The following is a 20,515-nucleotide window of genomic DNA, read 5'->3' as shown; positions in this document are numbered from 1 at the left end:
CCGTCCAGGCTACAGGCACAGCGAGGCTACACTGGCACATTATACAAGGAGGGTCGTGTGGTATTATTACTAGACATAGGGTTTTTACAAAGTAGCTTGAAGTAAAAGAAAGACCGTCATACCCCACATCCTCCGTGGCTGATCAAGATGGGAAAGTGCTGATGCTATCGCATAAGCAAACATCCTGTGCGAGCACTGGTTTCCGGGAAGTCTCCGGGCGCCGGTGGGATAAAAGCAAGAGTGCCTCTCCGTACATTAAACATGAACATCGTCCCTGTCAATGGCACGGCCATCATTTCATGATGATTTTCCGAGGCACCAGCAAAGAATAAGAGAAGAGAAAGAAAAAGGAAGGGTTTCTACTCTGATTTTTGGTTTTTATATGTACCTGATAGAACGACAAGAAGAAAACAAAAGGAGTGAGAGAATATCCATTTCGCTCCCTGCGACGACAAGAGACTCGCTCGCGCCCTAAACACCCAACCAATGCCGTGGAAACGATGCTTGAACGCCCGCCTCCCTCTTCCCCAACCTCTCTCCACCTGTTGCTTCCCCCGGTTCACCCGTTTTCAGAGGCCCGGGAGCTGGGGATGTGTTTGGAGGGCCCTCGCCCAGGGAGGGATACTAATGTTTTGTGTGTGTGCGTGTGTGATGGTGGTGGTTGCGGTATATATACCTTTTCGGTTTTTGTTTGTGTGAAGTGTGTGTGGTTTTGGACATAGGAAAGACCCCCGATGAGAAGAATTTGCCTCCCTGCCTCCCAGACCGTTCCATTATTGTCCGTTGTGTTGTTGTTTTGATGCTTTTTGGCTTATTTGATTTCAATGTTTTTTCCTCCCCGAGTGGTCTAGTGGTTACCGTTCAACTTGGGGTCCTTGGGCGGCACTGTGCTCGCGCGGTTAGTGCGCTCCTGGAGCACGCCGATGGGCACATTGCCAGCCTCCTTCTCGTCGTTGATCATCTTCTCCATGAAGGCGATGTAGTCGTACTGCGGCATGCCGCGGTCCTCGGAGGTGTCTGGCCCGTTGTGCGGCGGGATGATCTCAATGAGCTTGTCAATGACCTCGTCGGGTACCAGGGAGTGGCGGAGATCCATCTCAGTAACGTAGGGCTTGCCATCGGCGACCTCACGGAAGGACTGGAAGACCTGCTCGGCGGTGTTTTGATCCTCGGTCACGTCAACCATGAAGCGGATGAACTGCTCGAAAGTGACGTGATCGCGGCCCTTTGAGGTATCCATGAAGTAGTCGTGCATCTCATCCTCGGAGAAGACGAGGCCAAGGGAGGCAAGAGCGGCGCTGAACTCGAGTTCTTGGAGTGAGTTGGTGTCGTCCCGGTCAAAGTGGCGGAAGACAGACTCAAACTCCTCAAGCTGAATGGGCGTCAGGTTGGTCATGTTGCGAGCGACCATCTGGTTGTCGAGGAAGGAAAGCTTCTTCTGCACCGAAGACTTGACTAGACTGTGCTCATAGACCAACTCATCGTACGTGTAAGTGGTGAAGTCATTCTCCTCAATGTTGGCCTCCTGGCACTTGGCGTCCACTGCAGCAATAGTGTCGAGATACTTGTCGAGAGGGGGGAGGTTGTCGCTGAGCTTGCGGACGTGGTGCAGTTGGTCCTCAACATCACCGTCCAGACCTGAGATTGCCAGTTGCATGGTATTCAGAGCCATGGCAAAATCGTTGGCCTTGTCGGCGAAAGATTTGCGGAGGGCGTTCTTGATGCTGCCGTGAAGTTAGTACGAGAATCGTTACACTCTGGAAAGATGCAACACTCACTCTCTGATGGTTTCGTTGATCAGCTGTGCCCGCCTCATCTCCGTTTGCGCCAGAGTTGACCATTCCTTCTCCATCGTCTCCAGCGACAACTCTGGTGGGGGGTCATACGGCCGCAGCCTGTACGTGCCCAACTTCGTCTTGATGTTGCCCAACAGAGTGGCGAGCTCGCTCTTCTCGGCAACCCAGTCTCTCTTCTTACCCCTCTTGAACGCCGCGAACTCGTTGGCTTGAGCTTTGGCATCGGCATACGTTCCTTGGAATGTAGCCTGCTGCCACTTCTCAACCTGCTCCCTGATCTGCCTCAGAAGCTCTCTCATCCGCCTCTCGTACGCACTTTGCATCTCCCAAGCGCCAGCCATGTTGTTGACAAACTTCTCCACGCGACGTCCCGCATTCTCGACCTTCTCCATCTGAGAGAAGGCGTGGAACCAGTAGGCGATGTAAGTCATGAGCGACCTCTCATCGGGCTTGGCAACGTCACACACATCCTCAACATCCAACAGCTTGGGAATACCAATCTCCTTATGCGCGATATCGAAAGCCATCTGCATGTTTCCCCGGCGGTCTGACTTGTCGAGGGCATCGTAGTCGATCAGGTCTGGTCTGTGAATATCAAGTAGGGCGCAGAAGGCGAGACCGTCGTTCCAGCTGCCGCTGAAGTCGCGGACCTCCACCTCGTCGTAGCAAGCTGTCTTTCTTTGACACCACAGGAGCAGGCCCTCCTTGGCTGTCATACCCTCCTCGTTGATGTCACTGATCGTGAACCGCAGAATGAGTGTCCAGATCAGACCAAGGATGATCTTCTGGTTGCCATCGACGACATCCTCGGCACCGATGTTGGTCATCTGAATGCCCCTGGACTTGATGAAATCCAAGCCGGTATTGACATTTTCGAATCGTTGAACGCGAAGCTTTGGCTTCGCCGCGTAGCGTCCCAGTGTGTCGTTGGACAGGCTTTCTAGCAAGTGGATGAGGATAACCTGCGCAAGCAATCTCTGTTAGCCAAGAGAACCCCGCAATTCTGGGAATAGGGGCTTGCAACTTACACCATCGCTGAGATCACGCACGAGATCCTTGACTTCGAGTGAACGAGCCTCCAACTTGGTGTTGAGCCTGGTAAGAAAATACACATATTAGTAGCTGATCGTCACCACCACGGACAGAACCAGGGTCTTTTTCTCGGGGTGGGGTCCGGCTCGTACCATTTGGTAAAGGTCTTTTGCTGGACCGTGATCCATTTCTGCTGTTCAGCAAACGCCATTCTCGTCAAGCCCTGGTCATGCGGCGGCTCAATGGCAGCGAGGGCATCGGCGGGGGAGGATCCGGTGGCAGAGCGGAATCGGTTCTTCTTGGCGACGCTCTCCTTGCGAGTTAATGCGAGGCTGCTGCTTCCAGATCTCTGCAGGCGCTGCGCATGCAACTCCTTTTTGTCTCGTCGGCTTCGCGGGCTCGGTGTGGTGCTGGCGGAGCTGTTTGTACGGAAACGCGAGTCGGGGGAGGACTTTTCTGGAGTCGAGTGCTCGGTGTTGGTCGGTGTGGTCGGGGTCGTGGAGGCGGGTGAAGATGTAGAGGTGTGGCTGCCGGTGGTGGATTTGGTGCCGGCCGAGTGGTCGTGTAAACAAAACTCGGGGAATTCCTCGTTGCACTGGACGTTGCCGGGCAGACTCGAGCCTGACAGTGGGCGCTGCCCCTGAGGGCCTCCCCCGGTGGACGTCATTTCGGGCGATTCTAGTGGCTCGCTAAGTCGATTGGCAGCGCTCGTCCGCTGCAGGCGCCGGGATTTCGATAGTGATGTGGCTTATCGATAACGGCCCAACTGCCGGTCTGCTAGGATGAGGGGGGGGAAACGTTTCTTCTGGACGTCTTCTAAGGGTGCCTCTTTTAGCAGGTGAATGGAATGTTGTGGGTGAATATGTCTGTGTCACTTACAGCTAAAAGATACTAAGACTAAGGTTGGTTAGCAGGTTCAATGCGTGTTGAAAATAAAACAAGCTGGCAACACGGCAACGGCGAGAAGATTATCGAGGGAGTCAGTCACACTACAAGCCGCAATAGGGGAGACTTCGCAGTTTATACCATCCATCGGATTCCCTCCAACGCATTCCAACGCCTTCAGTCTCTTCTCAAGTACAGACGAAAGACGTCGCGCGGCGCCAACAGAGCGAGGTCTCCCCCAGGCGCAAGATCCCTTCTGAAACAAGAGCCTGTCTCCCGTCCCTCCACTCCACGATCAGGAACGCGCCCCTTTCTCCCATCTCTCCCACAAGGACCCCGTTGATCCCTCCGCTAAATCGGCCCTCGACGAGTGCTCGAGTCGTCACTGTCGCCTTCGACCTCGTCACCCCTAGCGCCAACGGGCCCGCCCCCTCGTCCCACTGTCTAGGCCACTCATGCATGCCATGATGCTTGAAGCTGATCGGCAGGGATCCCCAAGGGTGCCATGGAGGTCGTGACTTCCAATTCTGGCCGTCGCGAAGCCTCTTCGTCGTCGCGGATAAGGCAGTTGCAAGAGATAGGGGGAGGCTTGCAGCTCCTGTCTTATGCTATTCGCCGGGCCCTCTTAGTTGCCCATCCTTGAACAATGGCCTCAATGGCCCGTTCTGGCTTTTCTGTCTGCATTCTTGGAACATTCTCCCCTTCAGCCACTCTCCAATTTGTGGGGGAAACCGCCGACAAAACGGCGAACCGCTCGAGGATCGAAATTCCTCTGACGGGGGTCAGTTCCTCTATCCGCAACGTCGTCTATCCCGTGCCGCCGGTCTCCCGCTGTAGTCCTCCGAGAGACCCTCGCGCGGTGGAGAGAAAAGATCGAGGACGCATGAATGCACCGCGGGTACTCTGACGAGGCTCGCGTCAAAGAGCTCAGACGGAGATTGGCAAGGACACTTTGCCCAGATCCCAAATCTTTTAGTTTCACAGGCCTGGACATGGCCGATGCTGTTGCTGGTGCTAGCACACCCGTCTCGTGGCCTCTGCGGACAAGAAAAGGCACGAGGGCCATTTTGCCGGGCGTCTGAGCCAGATTGCGACACGTCCCGCCCCTAGCCGAGACAAAGACCATGAGATGAAGAATGATGAGGTCAGACTTTTGGTCTGAGGAATGAAAAAAGGCATGCAGCCCGATACCGAGGCCAGATCTGTCAGCACGGCACGCAGGTGGCAGAATGAGACGGAACTCGCACTTTTCCTCTGTTGGAATGGTGCTTGCTGAGTTAGATGCAATCTTCAGCAGATAAGATTGAAGTGTGTTGCTCCATGACTTTCAGATTCAAGTTGGAAATCGTCTTTGAGACGAGCCAGTTCAGTTGCATTCTACATCGCTAATCTCGACTTGGCTTCGCTTAAAACTGTCTGACTGTGGGCACCCGAGAGGACAAGCCCGTATGCAGCGATCTTGAAAACGGCTTCAGACATAAGACATCCTGAATATGCAGGAGCTTTTGTGTCAACGGGCAAAACACACTGTGAATCTTCTTGCGGCGTGTCCAGTATGAGCTGCGCCTCTTTTGGGTTGCTTGCGCTGAGTCGCAAGTCTTGCACCTAAGGCTGATGACTAAGACGACGTCGTTTTGGGGAATTCGAGATTGAGAACCTCACCTGTCCGGATTTCGTCATCCAGGAATGGGGTTTCAGAGGCAAAAATGGGGTATTCACTTGCGAATAAAGCCAGATATTTAGACGATAAACAGCCGGTCGGATCGATGGACAATCGAATGCTGAAAGCCAGTTGGTCCTCCACTCCTCGGCAAAAACAAAACTTTTGCCGACGGCGAAAACTAACATTTTTACCGAGCCAAATTGTCGGGACTGCTGCACCGAACCACTTGGTCTATGGCACGCAGATTTCAGAAGCACTCCAGGCGCTGTAGCGGGCTTTGACGCCATCGGGTTGGCAATTCCGCACTATTTACTGGCTGTCCCTGCAGGGGATTAGTGCTTAAAGCCGAAATCGGGACCAATGTTGCCCAAATCTCGAACGTCACGCAACTTTTTTGATTTCTTCAACCCGCTGGGTCCTCAGTCTTTCAAAACCTAGCCAGGACAAACAAGAGAGCCCTGAGCGCGGCTGTTCGGTGCCCCCTTCCATCCCCTCTTCTTTCCTTGTGTCACACAGCCACATCAAAGTCATAATGGCCTCTAGATCAAGGATTCAGCCCCTCCTCCGGGCCGCTGCCCGGAGGCAAACGCTGCTGAGCGCCGGCAGCCGGCATCCCGCCATGCGGCAGATCTCGGCCCCGGCCGCTACCGCCGCTGCCGCCCGGTGTCTCTCGACCACGGCCGTGAGATGTGCGCAGGACAAGAAGGAAGTCAAGCTCACTGCTGCCGCCTACCCGGACCTGAAGCGGGACTCGCGCTTTGCCGAGGTGACGGATGCTCACGTCGCCTACTTCAAAGACCTCCTGGGCCCCTCCGGCGTTGTCGATGGTGTCACCACCGACGCCGCAGACGACCTCGCGGCTTTCAACGAGGACTGGCTGCGCAAGTACCGCGGCCAGTCGCAGCTTGTCCTCAAGCCCGCGTCGACAGAAGAGGTCAGCAAGATCCTCAAGTACTGCAACGAGCATAAGCTCGCCGTCGTGCCCCAGGGCGGCAACACGGGCCTCGTCGGTGGCTCTGTCCCCGTCTTTGACGAGATTGTCATCAACATGAGCCGCATGAACCAGATCCGCTCTTTTGACGACGTCAGCGGCACCCTCGTCGTCGACGCCGGCGTCATCCTCGAGGTCGCTGACCAGTTCCTGGCCAGCAAGGGCTACATCTTCCCCCTCGACCTGGGAGCCAAGGGCTCCTGCCACGTCGGCGGCAACGTCGCCACCAACGCCGGCGGTCTGCGTCTGCTCCGCTACGGCAGCCTCCACGGCAACGTGCTCGGTCTCGAGGCCGTCCTCCCTGACGGCACCGTCGTCGACGACCTGTGCACCCTGCGCAAGAACAACACGGGCTACGACCTCAAGCAGCTCTTCATCGGCGGCGAGGGCACCATCGGCATCATCACCAAGGTCTCCATCATCTGCCCGCAGCGCTCCCAGGCCGTCAATGTCGCTTTCTTCGGCCTCGAGTCTTACGAGAAGGCCCAGCAGGCCTTCAAGGCCGCCAAGGGCCAGCTCGGCGAGATCCTGTCTGCCTTTGAGCTCATGGACGCCCGCAGCCAGGACCTCGTCCACGCCGTCAGGGGCAACAAGCGGCCTCTGGAGGGCGACCACCCATTCTACTGCCTCGTCGAGACGAGCGGTTCCAACGGCGACCACGACTACGAGAAGCTGGAGAAGTTCCTCGAGGACGTTATGACCAACGAGATCGTCGAGGACGGCGTGCTCGCGCAGGACGAGACGCAGAGCAAGGCTCTCTGGAGCTGGCGCGAGGGCATCCCCGAGTGTCTGGGCCACTGGGGCGGCACGTACAAGTACGACGTGTCGATCCCGCTCAAGGAGCTCTACCAGCTCGTCGAGGACACCAAGGTTAAGATGGAGGCGGCCGGGCTGGTCGGTGACACGGACGAGTTCCCCGCCATCGGCGTCGTCGGCTACGGCCACATGGGCGACTCGAACCTGCACCTCAACGTCGCCGTCAGACGGTACGACAAGCGCATCGAGAAGGTACTCGAGCCGTTCGTCTACGAGTGGATCCAGGAGCGCAACGGCAGCATCAGCGCCGAGCATGGCTTGGGCGTGGCGAAGAAGGCGTTCATCGGCTACAGCCGAAACGAAAGCATGGTCGGCCTGATGAAGCAGATCAAGAATCTCTATGACCCGGTAAGTGGATTCTCGGTTCCTTTCTTTTCTCCTTCCTTCTTCCCGACGGAGCAGATTCGTTTACCCTTCCGTGCCGTTCGTGTAAGACGGCGAATGTGACCCCCATTTGTCACTCTGACTCTCACTTGCTGATGATGATGACTCCCCCCGCCGCCGTGTGCTGCCCCCCCCACACGATGCTGCCTGTCACTGCCTCCCCTCCCGCATGAGAATATTGCCCATCAGCCCTGCCTGCCTGGCGTGTGAAAGGAATGCTGACGTTGGGCCAATTAGAACGGCATCATGAACCCTTACAAATACGTCTGAGAGGGCGCCAAGAAACGATACCCCCCATCCCTGAACGGAGACGAGTCCGGCTGCCTTAGCCTTTCGGGCCTGACGTCTGGAAACGGTTTGTTGACGCGTGGTTGGAGCCCACGCCTGTGACACCGGCTGGGTTCCCAGCCAACCAATGGCCACCACCCTCTGGAAAGAAAGAAGGCAATGTGGTTTTGTAAAAGAAAAAGAAAATCAGGTGTGTCGTGTGAGCGAGGCTACGGTCGGTGTGTGTGTGTGTGCCGGCGCGCGGCGCTCGTGTGCGTATGTGTGGGCATGACTGACTGCGCACTCTCAAAAGCGCCCTCTCGTGGTGGTTTAGAAGACTTGACTCCCAATCGGGACATATTTTGAGATTTTTGTCTTACAGAGGGAGAAGAAAGTGCCTCGGCAAGCGTGATTTAGTAGGATATCACACGGCACACACGAAATGCACACTAGATTTATCATCATCACCACCAGAGAGAAGTGAGGGGAATAAAAGAACACAGCCATGAAAAATGTCCAAATCCATCACAATCTGACAATCATCCGCCAATCCTCGGAGCGCCGAACCATGCCCGGGGGACGGGATTGACTTGGATCGGACATGTCTAAGATCGGACGTTGACGAAAACGTGATGCGATCAGTCGGTCAACCCCAGTTCAACAGTCCCCCCAGCCTCAACCGCAGCGGCCCCATGGCGTCCCGAGGACAGGTCTCAGCCCTTTTCCCAGCCCTGGGGGGAGAGGGGAGGGAGGGAAGGGGAAGGGGACTGATGACTCTACGTTCCAAGGACAGTAGTCACATACCATAGTATTGATGGGCAACGACGTAAGCACGTCCATTGGCTACGGTACGGCCGCCCCGAGCATCTCCCAAGGTGAGGGCGAAACACCAATGACAATCGCGCCGTCGCCGACACCCGAAGCCCCGCACACCCGCACACCCGCAGACCGGCGTCTCTGGTGTCTGGTGTGATCGTCCCTGCCTGCTGTTCTGGCAGGCGGTGTCAGAATTGGGACTCGTGTGTCTCTCGGCTGCTGCAGTGCTTTTCTGTTTCTCTTGTTTCCCCCCCTTGTCTCGAGGGGATGGTGCCTGAACCCACGTCGTTCCCCCGGCCGGCCATTCCGCACCGACTGGCTGACAGTGCCCTGGCAGACATCTTACATGCTCAGCTCTCATTTGCCCCTTTACTGAGGATACTGAGTGCGGCACTGCGACTTGCCAACCTCTCCCCTCAGCACTCTCAGCGGCCGCACCATGTCAGCCTCCGAGCGACCAATCCGGAACCAGGGCCCGTATGTCTCGTGGGGCCTCCGAGCCCGACCCCCTGTCGTCGGTCTGCAGCCCTACGGAGGCAGCTCCTAGGGGGGGGACGTGCACACCGTAGTTACCGGGGATGAGGAGGAGCCGAGGAGGACAAGGTGAGATGGTTTACACTTTTTTGTTTGCTTTTTGATGTTAGTCCCGCCTGTCAAGTCTCGGGTCGCACTTGCAACGATCCAAGCTTGGCCAGTCGATGCTGTCATCCTTCACCGGGTGATTGACTTGATTCCCACACTTGCGCATTCCCACGCGCCGCATATACGTAGGCACCCTCTTCAAAGACACTGATCTGATACAATCATTTTCCCCATCCAGGGGCCCGGTCTTGGCCACGGATTTGGGCTCCTCGGTTCGATATCGAGGAACGAAACTAGAACTAGATTGATAGCCTCCGCCGATGCCGTCTCATGCAAGGAATCAAAACCGGAACACCATGTTCTCGCAAATCGAAGCTCATCGTGCCTCGGCCGGGGGAATCGTGATGCTCTATCTACCCGCGCCCTGCCTCCGATTCTAACCAAAGGGAGGCATATATTTGATCGTCTCGGAGCGGCCTGCCTGCATACGCAGCCGCAGCCATCTAATTCGCCCAAGCTGTCCCGGGTGTTCAGTTCCCTTGCTCCCAACTGTCCATACACCGTCATGATCCACACTCGGTAGGGCTGCAGCACACCATCCACCAGGTTATCCCGCGAACCATTGTTTGCCTAACACGGCCCCACAGACGTCGGCACTCGCCCACGTAAGAACCTCCCACTCCGCCATCCTGGACCACGGGAGACCTCTTGACGTCCCGCTGCGGCTGTGTTGGGGCATGATATATACCGGGCCTCGTGCGCCTGCCTTTTCGCGTTCGTCGTCTTGAAGAGGCTAGGCCAGCTATGGGCATTGCGTATCTTCCAACGTTGAAGTTTGAGATTTTGATTTGTCACCATGGTTGGAGTCCGTGGTAAGTATAAGGGGTGCGAGACATGCAGGGCCCGGCGAGTTAAGGTAAGCCCTTAAAGACCCTGAAGAGCGCCTCTTGGGAGAGACAACAGCTGACGGCTCGATGACTGCCTTAGTGCGACAACGAACGACCGTACTGTCGGAAATGCATCGACAGCGGCCGCGAATGCGCTGGGTACGAGCGCGAGATGGTATTCATCACCGCAACCATCGACGACGGCGGCCGTTGCTCGTCTCACCCTCCCCGACAGGTATCCGCGTCCAAGAAGTCTCCGAAAGCAAAAGCTGCCGAGCAAACGGCGCCTCGCCTTGCACCAACAGAGCCGCTAACACCCGCGTGGGATGACTTGATTTCCTTGTCTGAGAATGGCATCGTGTATTCGGTGCAGATTGCGACTCTGCATGCCAGGCTGCAGAGCGTCTTGCTAGGCGAGGAGGACCGCAATCGATTCAGCTTTCCCATTTCCTTTCCACCATACCTACCCATCGACGTGGAAACCTGGGACAACGGAGGTGACACGGACCTGGCTGCGCAGAACTTGATCAGCCTCTTGCCTGCCGGTAACGTCGCCGGTCCACCAGATGGGATATGCGCATTTCTGTTCGAGGTGAGCGGATCTGAGTATCTCCAGAGAGGAAAAGACTGCTAACATGCAGCAGCAAAACCCAGCTTATCTCGTGACGAACGGCATAACCCCCTGGGGCGTACCCCAGGAGAACCAAGATGTAGTGAAGAAGTTCGGGCCGGAACAATTCAAATACTTTCCGAATCACCATTTCTTCGTCAGGGTGTACAGGTGCAATGCGGTAAGGAGCCAAGAAGCACTGTTGTACCGCCAGCGGCTAATTTGTAGGACAAGATCATTCTTGCCCTTCTTCATAGGAAAGCGACCTTCTTATCCTCATTTGAGTGGTGTACAATCCCATGGGAGATGCACCCCAAGAGCATCTTTGACAGACTTTTCGACGTCATCGTCCATCTGCCTGGCATGTTTGCTCGAGTCGATCGCACCATCCCATTCGCTGCAACTTTGCAACGCCGACTGAAAGCGCAGGAACTTTTGAGCAGTTGCTTGCAGGTTGAACAGCAGCTGGAGGAATGGCATACGTTCGCACGCTCCCCGACCCTTGAGCATCCGTATGCGTACTGGATCGAAGAATCGGACGATCAAGATGCGCAACAAGTTCCTTTCGCCAACCCTTTTGCCGACAACTTAGCATTCAAGGACGGGATTACCGCCGTCATGTTTCTGTACTACTGGATGACGCTGTTGCTCCTCCATCGGTGTATCGAGAGTCTGCACCACGCCATATTTCAGCCAGTCATCGAGGATTTTCCGAATATGTACCCGGATCTGCCGCCACACCTACAGATCAATCTAGCGAGATATCAGCAGCGTCGGGAATTCGCGGCCAGAGTGTGCCGTGCACTGGACTTTACCCTCAACACAACAGTACAGCCCGACTTGCTCGTTGCTCCTCTCGCAACGGCTTTGGAGTTTTACCGAGAGCTCAACTCATCCTCGCGGGATGGAGAGCTGGAGATCATGTGGTGCGAAGGCTTCAAGCTGAGGCTGGCATCGAAGGGACAAGATATTGCCAATGTACTCCAAAGCAGGCAGTGGGCCGACCTGGCGAGATTTTGAACGGAGCGGGCTCCTTGTTTTCGATGGCGCTAGGGTGACGCTGACAACCAAAATTCCTACCCGGCTGTAGACAAAATTGTGGAGGTATTAGGATACATGGACTTGATTTGGCTGCGTGGTGTTGACCGGATGCTTTCAACATTATTTTATCGAGGACCCAGCGGTCGTGGTGGTTGCGCGATGGACTGGCCGCCATCGTGGGAGAGTATTATTTTGTAATACATCATAGGCTGCTTCTGACGCCAGAGTCATGACGACACGGCGAAGAACACACCCGCTGCAGCTGAATGCCTCTTAGAAATGTAAGATTTGTCAGATTGTTGCAAGATTCTTGAAGTCGCCGCTTTCGAAGGGGAGAAAACAGTGCAAGGCTTGTCGTGACTTGAACCTCCCGTCGTCAGTGTACTTGTCATGGAGGACCTTTTTCAGTTCACAAGCAGGTAACTAAGCTGCCCGCGTGTGAATACTGATATGGGGGGAAATCTGGTGTAGATTTGCACGGACCATATGCAGACCTGATCCTAGAAGCTCCCCTCGCTGAGCGTGATGGCGGTGGGCGGGAAGGTCCATTACCCGGACTTTCCCCGGCGGTACAGAGCTCCTGAAGCTACTCAGCCTTCCATGCCAGCGCCAGCAGGTACCGAAGCTTCGTCAGACCTGCAGCCTGCCTACCTTACCTCACCTAGTACTCCATCCATCCTCCACCGACCGCACCCCTTCCATCCACGGCGATTGTCCCGCAGTAACGAACATCTCGCCGAACTGAACAAAATCAAACAACTCCTTTTCTACCAGCCGTCATTCAGCAAAGATGGCTTCCGGCTACGATAGAGCATTGTCTGGTACGTCGCCTGCCTGTCCGTTAATTGCAATGTGTTGAGCTAACCCGCCGCAAACAGTCTTCAGGTCCGTCAACATCTCTCCCTCGACCCTGCCCAAGCCCGCCAACTAACTTGCACAGTCCCGATGGACACGTCTTCCAGGTCGAATATGCCGGTGAGGCCGTCAAGCGAGGTAATAATGCGCGCCCGCCACATCCCAGGGCGAACTCCAGCTCACTGTTATCATAGGAACGTGTGCGGTCGGCGTCAAGGGCACCGATGTTGTCGTTCTCGGATGCGAAAAGCGATCAGCCATGAAGCTGCAAGACACCCGAATCACCCCGTCCAAGATCCAGCTCCTCGACACCCACGTCTGCCTGGCCTTCGCTGGCTTGAACGCCGATGCCCGCATCCTTGTCGACAAGGCGCGGTTAGAGGCTCAGTCCCACAGACTCACTGTCGAAGACCCCGCCTCGATCGAGTACATGACCAAGTACGTCGCTGGTGTCCAGCAACGGTACACGCAGAGCGGTGGTGTCCGGCCATTCGGCATCAGCACCTTGATTGTCGGCTTCGACAGCGGCAGCAAGGTTCCCCGCCTTTACCAGACTGAGCCTTCTGGCATCTACTCGGCATGGTATGTTCTTGGCCTAGAAACTTGCGTGAAAGCACCTTGCTAACCCTCTTACAGGAAAGCCAACGCCATTGGCCGTTCAAGCAAGACAGTTCGCGAATTCCTCGAGCGCAACTACAAGGAGGACATGGACAGGGAGGCTACCATCCGCCTGGCTATCAAGTCTCTCCTCGAAGTTGTCCAGACTGGAGCCAAGAACATCGAGATTGCTCTGATGGCTCCGGGAAAGACAATCGAGATGCTCCCGGTAGAGGAGATTGAGAACTACGTCAAGAACATCGAGCAGGAGAAGCAAGAGGAGGCGGCCAAGAAGAAGACGGGCCGGACGCCAGGAACCGGAAGCGCGGCCATCCTGACGAGAGGCTCCGGTGACGGTGACGAGTAAAGGCATGAAAAGGCGTTGGGTTCGCGGATAGACGACACTGATGAGGGTATCAACCAAATACCATTGTATTACCACCTCTAGACATGCCGTGGGGAATCTACTAAAAACGGTGTCCATAAAGTCGCCTGCTGTCACACAAATGCCTAACTAACCTCGCTCAACCCAACTTGTCCGCATCGTCGGTAGGGTCGAATATCGACTTTCCTTCGACTTGACGGACACGCTCGTCCTTGATCATGCGACTGTCCTTACGGGCGTCCTCGCCCTCGACAGAGATGGCGGCCTTGGGAGTGACAGCGTCGATGACGAAGTGGTTATCGCAGTGTGGGCAGTATTCGTCGGATTCCTCAAACTCTTGCGCGTCCTTGCGGAAGCACTTCTTGCACTTCTTGCAGGCGAAGGTCATGTCGAAGGTTTGCATGAGAGGGTGCCTCTCCTGCTCCTGGTGGCACTCGGCGCAGTCGAACCATTTCTTGCCTGTATGGGAAAAACGATTAGATGTGTCTTTCCCAGGATGGGGAGTTCTTCGGCGGCGTACAGCATGGTGAGCGAATGGCGACTTGCGCGTTCAGGACGTGTTTGCTTTCAGGAGCTATTAGCTGGCGGTCAGGGGTCGAAGGCTCGATGGAGCGTACCACATGGTGTATGTTGTTCTTCTGCGTTAACCGCGATTTAAGTCGAACGATTATCTGTCCCGTAGTTCCAGGTTCTTCACTTGCCTTGCACAATCTGGCCAGCGGTTTCGGGGGACATGCAACTTTTGGTGGTGGCCTGGAGGTGAAGAAGGTTCCACCAAATATTTGGGCTGCTGATAAATTTGGCGGGGTCCTGGCTTGTCGCCTCCAGTGCCTGATTCTTCCCGCTGCACACCCCGCCGACTGTGTGGGGGATGAAATAGAACGACGGCACTGTTTTTTGCCAATAAAGGCGTAATTCCAGAAAATATGACCATTGCTTAAGAAGTCTTCCAAAACTTGCAAAGAGACTCAATACTGCGCTCTCAAGTATTCATTTCTCGATCAAAGTTCTTGCTTATGTATTTGCACTCGTTTCTGTAGTGTTGGCATCAGCATATCACCGCGTTTTTCTCTGCCAGTGTTCAACCATAGGAACATGATATAGCAAATACACATCGTCTCATAGTTTCGGAACGAAAATTCGATCGAAGGCATCTACTAGCTACGAGAAAGGTAGACAGGCACCTAACCGACTGTCTGTCACTGAGTGCTTTCACCTGGGACCCTGGCAGGTGGGGCACGCCAAAGCTGGAGTGCAGGAGCCCATCCAATAACTTGCCTTGCCTGCCTGCCTTGTCTGCCTGGGTGTTGCTGCTTACCTACCTGGTACTTTAACACAGGACCCATTTGCAGGCTACATCATTCGCCTCTGCACATTCTCTCTTCACATCATTTCTCTGCATCTTTGCGACGCCCGATATCCCACGACATTCATCCGCCACGATGCCGCCGAAGAGGAAGGCTCAGGGAGCCGTCACCGGCAGCCTCAAGGCAGGAAAGGGCTCGGCAGTGTCCACGCCAGGGGGCGCTACCCCCAACAGGAGCGTCGCTAGTGATAATGAATCCTCCGTGGTAGATCCCATCAGTGAATCCGAAGATGAGAACCTCGAGAAGAATGTCGACAAGTTCTCCGTCGACGCCTACCTCGACAGACCAAAAGCAAATGGACAAGAGTCCATGTCCGCGCTGTTCAAGAAGAAGCGCGACTTCTCGTGGCTCCAGATGAAACCCGACTCCACGAACCGCCCTCTCTACATCGACCCAGCAAAGGGGCGCATCTTCTTGGAGAGCTTCAACCCGCTTGCCGAGCAGGCGCAGGATTTCTTGATCACCATCGCCGAACCGATTTCGCGACCGTCCTTCATTCACGAATATGCCCTCACGACACACAGTTTGTACGCTGCCGTGTCGGTTGGCTTGTCTCCTGGCGACATCATCAACACCCTGGACCGCTTCTTGAAGATGCCTCTACCGGAAAGCATTCGCAAGTTTATCGAAGGCTGCACACAAAGTTTCGGCAAAGTCAAGTTGGTGCTGAAGAACACTAAATACTTTGTCGAGAGTACCGATCCGGTGATCCTGCAGAAGCTTCTGAAGGATCCAGTCATTGGACCTCTGCGAGTTCACGGAAACGAAGAGATCACAACAACGGCTGCTCCTAAGCAGGGCCCCCTGGTCATTCCAGGCACCGCCAACGCCGCAGGTGTACGGCAGGCCGAGGAACAGAAGGCCAAGGGTCGCGAGGGCGAAGCTCAAGCTCAGGATAGCGAGGTTTATGCAGCGCTGAACGACGACGACGACGATGACCAGGAAATCACCCATGCCTTCGAAATTTCGGACGATGCGGTGGAGACGGTACAGAAGCGATGTCTTGAACTGGAATACCCGGTGCTGGAGGAATACGACTTCCGCAGAGATGAAGCCAACCCGAATCTGGAGATTGACTTGAGACCTGGTACGCTGATTCGACCGTACCAAGAAAAGAGTCTGTCCAAGATGTTTGGAAACGGCCGAGCAAAGAGTGGTTTGATCGTCCTTCCTTGCGGTGCTGGAAAAACGCTTGTCGGAATTACGGCAGCTTGCACTGTGAAGAAGGGTGTCATTGTCCTCTGCACTAGCTCCATGTCGGTTGTGCAATGGCGAAACGAGTTCCTCAAGTGGTCAAATATCAAGCCGGAGGATATTCAAGCCTTTACATCCGACAACAAGGGCGCGATTTTCCCTGGTAACACGGGTATCATCGTTACTACTTACTCCATGGTGACGCAAACTAGAGAGAGGTCTCACGAGGCGAAGAAGATGATGGATTTCCTTCAGACCCGAGAATGGGGTCTAATGCTTCTCGACGAGGTTCACGTTGTGCCTGCTAATATCTTCCGCAACGTCACGTCGTCTATCAAGACGCATTCTAAACTAGGACTTACTGCCACACTTCTTCGTGAGGATGACAAGATTTCGGATTTGAACTTCCTCATCGGACCCAAGCTGTACGAGGCCAACTGGATGGAGCTGTCCGAACAGGGACACATTGCCAAAGTGCAGTGCGCTGAAGTTTGGTGCCCAATGACCGCGGAATTCTACGACGAGTACCTCAAGGCCTCGGCGCGCAAAAGAGCGTTGCTTTACATCATGAATCCTCGCAAGTTTCAGGCTGCTCAGTATCTCATCAACTATCACGAGTCGCGCGGAGACAAGATTATTGTCTTCTCGGACAACGTCTACGCATTGAAGATGTATGCCGAGAAGCTCCAGAAGGTGTACATCTACGGAGGTACAGGCCAGGCCGAGCGCATGAATATTCTTCAGAACTTCCAGCACAACCCGCAAGTCAACACTCTTTTCCTTTCAAAGATTGGAGACACATCCCTCGACTTGCCCGAGGCCACTTGCCTCATCCAGATCTCGTCGCACTACGGTTCCCGTCGTCAAGAGGCGCAGCGTCTCGGCCGTATTCTCCGAGCCAAGAAGAGAAACGAGGAGGGCTTCAACGCCTTCTTCTACTCCCTCGTGTCCAAGGACACACAGGAGATGTATTACTCCTCCAAGAGACAGGCTTTCCTCGTCGACCAGGGCTACGCTTTCAAGGTGATCACACAACTCGCCAACATTGAGAAGACACCTGGCCTCGCATATGCGGCTGCGAGTGAGAGACGCGAACTGTTGCAGAAGGTGCTGATCGAGAACGAGGCCGGCGGCGAGGACGAAGTTATCGACGACTTGTTCCACAGCGGCAACATGGGTCGTGCCCCGGCCAGAGGCAAGAAGAAGGCGGCGGCGCGGAGGACAGCAGGTCTGTTGGGAGATCTCTCTGGTGGCCAGGACATGGCGTATATGGAGCAGAACAAGAGGGTCAAGCTCAAGAAGGCCAAGGCTGAGAGCAGCACCTTCTTCAAGAAGATCCAGAGAGAGAAAGCTAAGCGCTAATATGTATAATGAACACGGTCGAGGCGTTTTGGGGGGGGGGGGGGTTACGAGATCACGCGACAGAGCGCGGTTTGCTCGGTGTACTACTATAGAGAAGGCTACATAAACGTCCTCCAACAAAAATGCAGTCACAGCCATGGCCTTCGTATGCAGGGCGGCTCTGCATCGGTAGCTAGACTACCAAGATTGGAAATATTATTCTGCCCAAGGACTTGAACGTTTGTCAGTCTGTGATCTTTCTCCTTGCTTGCTCTCGGATGGACAACCTGCGTGGCCAATCCATGGGTAACTGCATCGTCCGGTGAGTTTTTCTTCTGTACGGACGGCTGTATTGGGCACTTCATAACAAACGCGGAAGACTCGCCACGGGCAGAGCCGAGCCTGGGGGTTGGTTCTGGACAACAACTCGACAAAAACATCCACTCTGTTAACCCCTCATTGCGTTTGTCTGAGATGGAGGCCTGCAGGTGCCGAGCTTCGGCGATTGAGGAACGGTCTAGACACAGCTTCATTGCAATTCCGATATCAAGGCTTTCCGAGTCAAGTTGCTTCTTTCATTTGCCAGCCGCCGGCATTCAGCTCGTGTTGCTAGGGTACTCGGTCTGTCCACTCAGACCGGTGTCCGTGTTCACCGTCACTTGTTCGGGTATCCCGCACGGAAGGAAGGGTAGTAAGAGGAAAAAAAAAATAGGGGGTCGAAAGGGAAGTGTTCTCCGGTCCCTGTCGGTCGGTCAAGGGCTCTATGCGTAGGGTTGGAAACAGAAGCTTCCGCTAGAGGATCGACAATCTGTGGGCGGATAGCCGGGTACTATCGGCCGGCTGCAGAGATTGGCATTGCAAATCCGATGGGCGTTTCTTATTTTGTCGTGTCAAGAAAACCCATGTTGCCAATGGAAAAACGTGGTCATTTGGGGAAAATCAGTTGGAGGTGATAAACAGCAGCCGGTTGCGGATGTTTGTAACCGACCGCACTGAGATCGCCAAGGACGCTCGCCCCTATCTGGTGTTTGCGAAGCGAACAGGGGCTCGATAGGGTCCTCATCAAGGGATGGATTGCGCCATGGCAAAAAACTCGTTGCCCTGTTCAACGTCCCTGGAGAATTAGTCGGTCTGCAACTGTGCAAACGTACCAGTCGGCAGACATTTTTCTTCACGTGGGCCATCTGACGAATAATTCGAAGGCACAGAAGGGATGGTCTCGGCGAGTAATACGGGTTGAATCGGTGTAAAGAGCCGATGATCGCTCCAATACCACAGGCTCGCCATATCTGGACGGCGTATCTCAACGGCGTGGGCGTTCAAGGGTGTCGGTGATGTCTTGGCAGTCCAGGTTTGGAGATGAGGGTCTTGTGCCGCCATCTCACAACTCGCGTGCATTGCCTCTCGCTAGGGCTTGGTCGAGTAGGACCGCGTCGCATCGGTTGAGGAGCTGGTCATCTGGAATTTTAGCGGTGAAGGCGGGTGAGCAGAATCTCAAGGAAATCAGCTGGTGAATAAGTTGTATCCAAGTGGTGAGACTGAGAAGTGACAAGGGTGTCGTATGCGGTTACTTGGCGTCGTCTCTCAGATCTCACCTCGGTGGGCGGCTGTCTCGCTGCTTGTCTATCAGTGCCTGTGTTCTAGACCCCAAGAACCGACCGGCAGTCCGGTTGAGAAGGGTTGGAATTGTGGTCGATGAGCCAGAAAGCAGCATCTTGGTGGCCGACAACGTGGACTTTCCGTGATTTCGCATTGACTTTGACTGCGTTCGGCCCAGACAGAAATCAGGGTTGTTTTGTCAGGTACCTGTAGCTAGGTAGCTTAGTTTTGTCCTCCCCTCGAAGGCGAGTCGAAGGCAAACGGCTAGTTGAGCCAGCGAAGCTGCGAACCAGAGAAGACCATAGTGTGACAGAACTAGAGAGTGTGAGTGAGAGTGCTCAGTAAATGCGGCTGACAGATGTGCGATGTTGTGCCAGGTTGCATTTGTTTCCAGGTTGTGATTGAGCTTGTGCAGTGCCTCATGTAAGCCTCGCTGTAAGAGATATGCTGCGCCTAAGAAAGACTCAATGGGCTTCAGGATTTCTGGGGATACCGATAGGTTTCATAGGCGGCGTGGCTTGCAGGTGGTACTTGCTGGCTTCGGCTAATCAAGGTACGCCGTCGGAGTGCTGGCCGCAGCGTCTCTTCTGAGCTTCTGGGCGATGGGGGTTGCGTCGGCTTGGCTGGGATAGCCGGTATGGCGCGGCGGCCATGCTGTTTCATTATAGGGGTCAAGAGGGCAGTTGCGCCGGTGTTGCAACCACGCGAGAGTCATGGTGAAGGCGTCTGGGGGTCCGAACGGGTTTCTTGCTGCTGAGGAGATGTGAGCATGTTGGAGGCTTGGTGGCGATTTGGGCGACTGTATTCCCGGAAACCGCGGCGCCGTTGTAAATAAACAGACGCATACGACACACTCGGGGTCGATCTGCAAAGCATGAATGGCGCCTCCAAGAAAGATGGAACTGAAGATGCGTCTCAGGATACCGTGGGAAGCATGGATATGCGCGCAAGGTGGTGGGATGGAGCAGCAGCGAAGAAGGAACCGGCTGGTGAAGGAGGGGATATGCATGCGTTCACATGCCACCACTACCACAGCGCACCTCCTTCGAGAGATTGTCCAAGAGATCCATCGAGAAGGAGGGTGAGATGTGCTGGCACAAAATGACGTATTCCGTAGCGTCGTGCCCCTGTTACCCTGTCGCGTCGCAGCCGCAGTCTGCTGGACTCTGGCTCCTTTGGGCGACTGCAGCAGCTCTGCGGTGTTCTGCTTGGGCGAGAGGCTGCGACCCACACCTTCAAATAAAGTTGCTTGGCACTGTGGCACTCCGCCGGCTGCTTGGTCGGGGGGAACTAATAGGAGATTTGGGGGTAACTAGCAATGGCGGGTGTCTTGCTATGGCACGCCGCGAAACACATATCACGAGTTGCATCTCATCTTACCTAGAGTACCGGGTGGGAGGGTAAGCT

The 20,515-nt window shown here is 55.1% G+C and overlaps 6 protein-coding genes across 6 annotated transcripts; 4 read left to right on the top strand and 2 right to left on the bottom strand.

Moving 5' to 3' along the window:
* Positions 1-847: 847 nt before the first annotated feature.
* On the bottom strand, positions 848-3,495 carry ain1 (Alpha-actinin-like protein 1; the record flags this gene model as incomplete). The annotated part of the gene is made up of 4 exons (XM_037322251.1): positions 848-1,724; positions 1,779-2,758; positions 2,825-2,891; positions 2,981-3,495. The coding sequence occupies 4 exons, from the start codon at positions 3,493-3,495 to the stop codon at positions 848-850; spliced, it is 2,439 nt and encodes an 812-aa protein (XP_037179066.1).
* Positions 3,496-5,908: 2,413 nt separating this feature from the next.
* Positions 5,909-7,837, top strand: CGCA056_v007001 (putative D-lactate dehydrogenase; the record flags this gene model as incomplete). The annotated part of the gene is made up of 2 exons (XM_037322250.1): positions 5,909-7,531; positions 7,805-7,837. 2 exons carry the CDS (start codon positions 5,909-5,911, stop codon positions 7,835-7,837), a joined length of 1,656 nt encoding a protein of 551 aa, XP_037179069.1.
* A 2,251-nt stretch (positions 7,838-10,088) lies between these two features.
* atnN-10 (Aspercryptin biosynthesis cluster-specific transcription regulator atnN) lies at positions 10,089-11,749 on the top strand (the record flags this gene model as incomplete). Its single annotated transcript, XM_037322249.1, has 4 exons — positions 10,089-10,148; positions 10,220-10,711; positions 10,764-10,910; positions 10,958-11,749. 4 exons carry the CDS (start codon positions 10,089-10,091, stop codon positions 11,747-11,749), a joined length of 1,491 nt encoding a protein of 496 aa, XP_037179068.1.
* An 811-nt stretch (positions 11,750-12,560) lies between these two features.
* On the top strand, positions 12,561-13,589 carry PRE6 (Proteasome subunit alpha type-4; the record flags this gene model as incomplete). The annotated part of the gene is made up of 5 exons (XM_037322248.1): positions 12,561-12,591; positions 12,649-12,655; positions 12,711-12,763; positions 12,820-13,207; positions 13,262-13,589. The coding sequence occupies 5 exons, from the start codon at positions 12,561-12,563 to the stop codon at positions 13,587-13,589; spliced, it is 807 nt and encodes a 268-aa protein (XP_037180446.1).
* A 157-nt stretch (positions 13,590-13,746) lies between these two features.
* On the bottom strand, positions 13,747-14,229 carry CGCA056_v006998 (Uncharacterized protein; the record flags this gene model as incomplete). Its single annotated transcript, XM_037322247.1, has 3 exons — positions 13,747-14,066; positions 14,128-14,171; positions 14,225-14,229. The coding sequence occupies 3 exons, from the start codon at positions 14,227-14,229 to the stop codon at positions 13,747-13,749; spliced, it is 369 nt and encodes a 122-aa protein (XP_037180447.1).
* An 820-nt stretch (positions 14,230-15,049) lies between these two features.
* Positions 15,050-17,530, top strand: SSL2 (General transcription and DNA repair factor IIH helicase subunit XPB; the record flags this gene model as incomplete). The annotated part of the gene is made up of 1 exon (XM_037322246.1): positions 15,050-17,530. One exon carries the CDS (start codon positions 15,050-15,052, stop codon positions 17,528-17,530), a length of 2,481 nt encoding a protein of 826 aa, XP_037180170.1.
* Positions 17,531-20,515: the final 2,985 nt, after the last annotated feature.

This window comes from Colletotrichum aenigma (assembly GCF_013390185.1).
Source record: "Colletotrichum aenigma strain Cg56 chromosome Unknown KSG_Cg56_contig04, whole genome shotgun sequence".
Lineage (NCBI taxonomy): Eukaryota > Fungi > Ascomycota > Sordariomycetes > Glomerellales > Glomerellaceae > Colletotrichum > Colletotrichum aenigma.
Note: the sequence above shows the minus strand (reverse complement) of the source record. Positions and strands in the feature narration are given on the sequence as shown.